Raw genomic sequence first — 4,102 nt, 5'->3', positions numbered from 1 at the left:
CCTCAATAATGGCATAGCATTTCATAGGTTTAAGAAATATTGGTTGGCTGCTTGTTTGTTATTTTCTTCCCTTATTCTTTTCTGTCTCCATTGTTAAGCACAATTATTGGCATAAAAGAGGTTTTCAATTCCCATTTTTAGACTGCATTCTAGCCTGGGCAATAAAGCAATACTCCCATTCTCTCTCCGTCTTTCTCTTCCTTTTTCTTCCTCTTCTTCATTCTTCTTTTTTCTCTTTCTTTCTTCCTTTTTTTTTTCTTAAAAAAAAAAAAAAGAGAGAAATACATGCCTAAAGTATCATTTGGCTGGGCACAGTGCCTCATCCCATAATCACAGCACTTTAGGAGGCTGAGACAGGGACTGCTTGAGCCCAGGAGCTTGAAACCATTCTGAGCAACATAGCAAGACCCTATCTCTAAAAAAAATTCTGGCCAGGCGTGGTGGCTCAAGCCTGTAATCCTAGCACTTTGGGAGGCCAAAGTGAGTGGATCACGAAGTCAGGAGTTTGAGACCAGCCTGACCAACATGGTGAAACCCCATCTCTACTAAAAATACAAAAATTAGCCGGGTGTAGTGACGTGCACCTGTAATCTCAGCTACTGAGAAGGCTGAGGCAGGAGAATTGCTTGAACCCAGGAGGTTGCAGTGAGCCGAGATTATGCCACTGCACTCCAGCCTTGGTGACAAAGTGAGACTCCATCTCAAAAAAAAAATAAAATTCTTGGCTGGACATGGTGGCTCATGCCTGTAATCTGAGCACTTTGGGAAGCTGAGGCGGGTAGATCACCTGAGGTCAGGATTTGGAGACCAGCCTGGCTAACATGATGAAACCCCATCTCTACTAAAAATACAAAAAAAAAAAAAAAATTAGACGGGTGTGGTGGCAGGTGCCTGTAGTCCCAGCTACTCAGGAGGCTGAGGCAGGATAATCACTTGAACCCAGGAGGCAGAGGTTGCAGTGAACTGAGATCGTGCCACTGCATTATAGCCTGGGCAACAAGAGTGAAACTCCACCTCAAAAAAAAAGAAATTCTTCACTTGATCTTAGCCAAAAGGCCAAGAAGCGATAAAAGAGAAATTCTAAAGTAATTTTTTAAAAGTATCATTTAAATTTAGACTTTATTTTGAGAGAGGATCTCTCTCTGTCACTCAGGCTGGAGTGCAGTGGTGCAATCACAGCTCACTATAGCTTCAAACTCCTGGGCTCAAATTATCCTCCCACCTTAGCACATCCCTTACCCCATGCTTACCCTCGCTCTGAGTAGCAGGGACTACAGGATGTGCTACCATGTCCAGCTAATTTTTTATGTTTTTTTTTTTGTAGAGACAGGGTCTCACTATGTTTCCCAGGCTGGTCTTGAACTCCTGAGGGCTCAGGTGATCCTCCCTTCTCAGCTACCCAAAATGCTGGGATTATAGGAATGAGGCACTGTGCTCAGCCAGGGTTTTTCTTTGTAACATTTAAAAAATGGTTGGCACGATTTCCATTTCTGACATTGTATGGATTATAATTTCTGAACAATCTTCCCAAAAAACAACTAAAATGATAGGTTAAATATAATTTTTAAGATTCATCATGAGATGACACAAAAGTAGAGTTAGAATGACCCCAAGACAAAGTAACCAAAAACAATTTTCCTTGAAACGTTTTCTTAACTTCTGGTTTTGATTCCATGTCACTGGCCACTCCTCAGTCTTCTCATTTTCTGGTTGCTCCTCTACCTCCTAACCTTTTAACAGTGAAGTGTTCTAAGACTTGGTTCTTGGATCTCTTCTCTGGTTGTACTCCCTTGGCAATCTTATATAGTCTGTGTTTTCAATATAATTTGTATGCTAATAAAATTATAAATTTTATCTCTCACTCAGATTTCCTCCTGTACTTCAGATTTGCATGTCTAGCAGCCTATTTGACATCTTTGCTTGATTGTCTAAAAGGCATCATATGGCCAGGTGCAGTGGCTCACGCCTGTAATCCCAACACTTTGGGAGGCCGAGGCTGGTGGATTGCTTGAGGTCAGGAATTCGAGACCAGCCTGGCCAACATGGTGAAACCCCATCTCTACTAAAAATACAAATAAATAAATAAAGGCATCATAATGTCCAAATATGAACTTAAGTCAATGGCAATTTATTCTTCCTGTTGCTGAGGCCCAAAACACTGGAGTCATCTTTGACCTCTCTTTTTCTCATATCCCAAGCAAGTAGGGGGAGGAAAGTGAAAAAGAAAAAGAAAGGACAAGAATAGCTCAATCCATCTAAAACAAGGTAAGAAAAGGAGAAAAGAGAACAGAAAAATAGGAAATAAAAACCAAATAAAACAAAATCAAATGTATTAGTAATTACTCTAAATGTAAATGTACTAAATTTTCTAGCTAAAGGATGGATTGTCAAATTGCATTTAAAAACAAAAAACCGGCAGGGCGCGGTGGCTCACGCCTGTAATCCTAGCAATTTGGGAGGCCAAGGTGGGTGGATCACCTGAGGTCAGGAGTTCAAGACCAGCCTGGCCATCATGGTGAAACCTCATCTTTAAAAAAAAAACAAACCGGGCGGAATGGCGGTGGCTGCGGACTCGTTCTCAGGCGGCCCCACGGCGGTGCGGCTGCCTAGGTCGCCGCCGCTCAAGGTGCTGGCAGAGCAGCTGCGGCGCGATGCGGAGGGTGGCCCGGGCGCCTGGCGGCTGTCTCGGGCGGCGGGGGGCCGCGGGCCGCTGGAGCTGGCGGTCGTGTGGATGCAGGGCACGGTGGTGATGGCGGACCGCGGCGAGGCGCGGCTGCGGGACCTGAGCGGGGCCTTCTTGGTCCGCGACCTGGAGCAGGTGCCGCGCGGGCGGCCCTGCCTCGTCCCAGGAAAGTATGTGATGGTGATGGGAGTGGTGCAGGCCTGCAGCCCCGAGCCATACCTGCAGGCTGTGAAGATGACAGACCTTTCTGATAATCCCATCCATGTACGGATGTGGGAACTGGAAGTGGAAGATCTACACAGGAATATTCCTTAGATGATGTTGGAATTGTCATTAAAAAAACCCAAAATCCTGGAACGATTTAGAAGCTTATAATGACGTGGATTTCATGGACATTTTTCAATGTGTATTTTTCAAAAGTTTCTCAGAGAGCCTTGCTTTGGTTGACCAAGGAGTCTGGATGTAGGAATGTTTAAATCCTGGGATACTTCAGTGACAGCCTCTGCTGCCCCTTGCTTTGCCTGTGTTTGCTGATGAAAAGCAGATACTTTTTGTTTTCCTGGTGTATGTGTGTTAATTCTCTCTCTTTTTCTCTCGGACACAGGTCTCATGTTGCATTTTCCAAATTTTATGCCTGATGATACTTTTTCCATTACTGCTGCGTCCCTGTTTTATGATGCAAAATTTATCTCAGTCATTGCCCGTGGTGATTTAAATGTGGTTATAGGCAGGAAGACAGACTGTGTAAAAAAGGAATGACATGGCTCCTCATCTTCTTCATCAGCAACTACCATAACCAGTTTGCAAGTCAAATGGCATTTCCTAACAGCAGGCACGGTGGCCCCGGAAAGACAACAGCTCCCTTTCTGCTTTGGACACCACACAAACATTTAGATACCACTCTATCCATTTCCCTCGGCTAGAGAAGGTGATACCTACTTCCATCACTCAGAGATGTTGAGACGTTTTCAGAATTTCTTGTTGAAATGAAAAACATCAAGATTAAGGATGCCTTTCAGGCCTTAGCTAAACTTCCACTTCATAACTTTGGGAGAGACATGGCAAGCCTCCTGGTTTAGAGTTCTTTTGTCTTTTTGTATGGAATGACTTTGCTGTGATTTGAATGTTGGGTTTTTGCTGTCTGCTTAGTACCCATGCCTGATTTTTTGAGATTGTACATATCAAGGAAGTTAGGTTGTGTTCTGACATAGTTGTAGACTTTCACCAGGATTATTGATATTCTAGTTCTAATAAATTGTTTAATATGCCGGAAAAAAAAAAAAAACAAAACTGGCCAAGCGTGGTGGCTCACGCCTGTAATCCCAGCACTTTGGGAGCCCAAAGCGGGCAGATCAAGAGGTCAGGAGATTGAGACCATCCTGGCCAACATGGTGAAACCCTATCTCTACTAAAAATACA

General features: G+C 43.9%; 1 protein-coding gene across 1 annotated transcript; it reads left to right on the top strand.

Annotated features, from left to right (window-relative positions):
- The first annotated feature begins 2,554 nt into the window (after positions 1–2,554).
- On the top strand, positions 2,555–4,102 carry LOC135270605 (recQ-mediated genome instability protein 2-like). Its single transcript, XM_064366245.1, has one exon. The coding sequence runs from the start codon at positions 2,555–2,557 to the stop codon at positions 2,996–2,998; it is 444 nt and encodes a 147-aa protein (XP_064222315.1). The 3' UTR covers positions 2,999–4,102.

This window comes from Aotus nancymaae, unplaced genomic scaffold, assembly GCF_030222135.1.
Source record: "Aotus nancymaae isolate 86718 unplaced genomic scaffold, 86718_ANA_hifiasm-v0.15.2.pri h1tg000064l_1, whole genome shotgun sequence".
Taxonomy (NCBI): Eukaryota; Metazoa; Chordata; class Mammalia; order Primates; family Aotidae; genus Aotus; species Aotus nancymaae.
The sequence above is the reverse complement of the archived record's forward strand: the minus strand, read 5'-3'. Positions and strand labels throughout refer to the sequence as shown.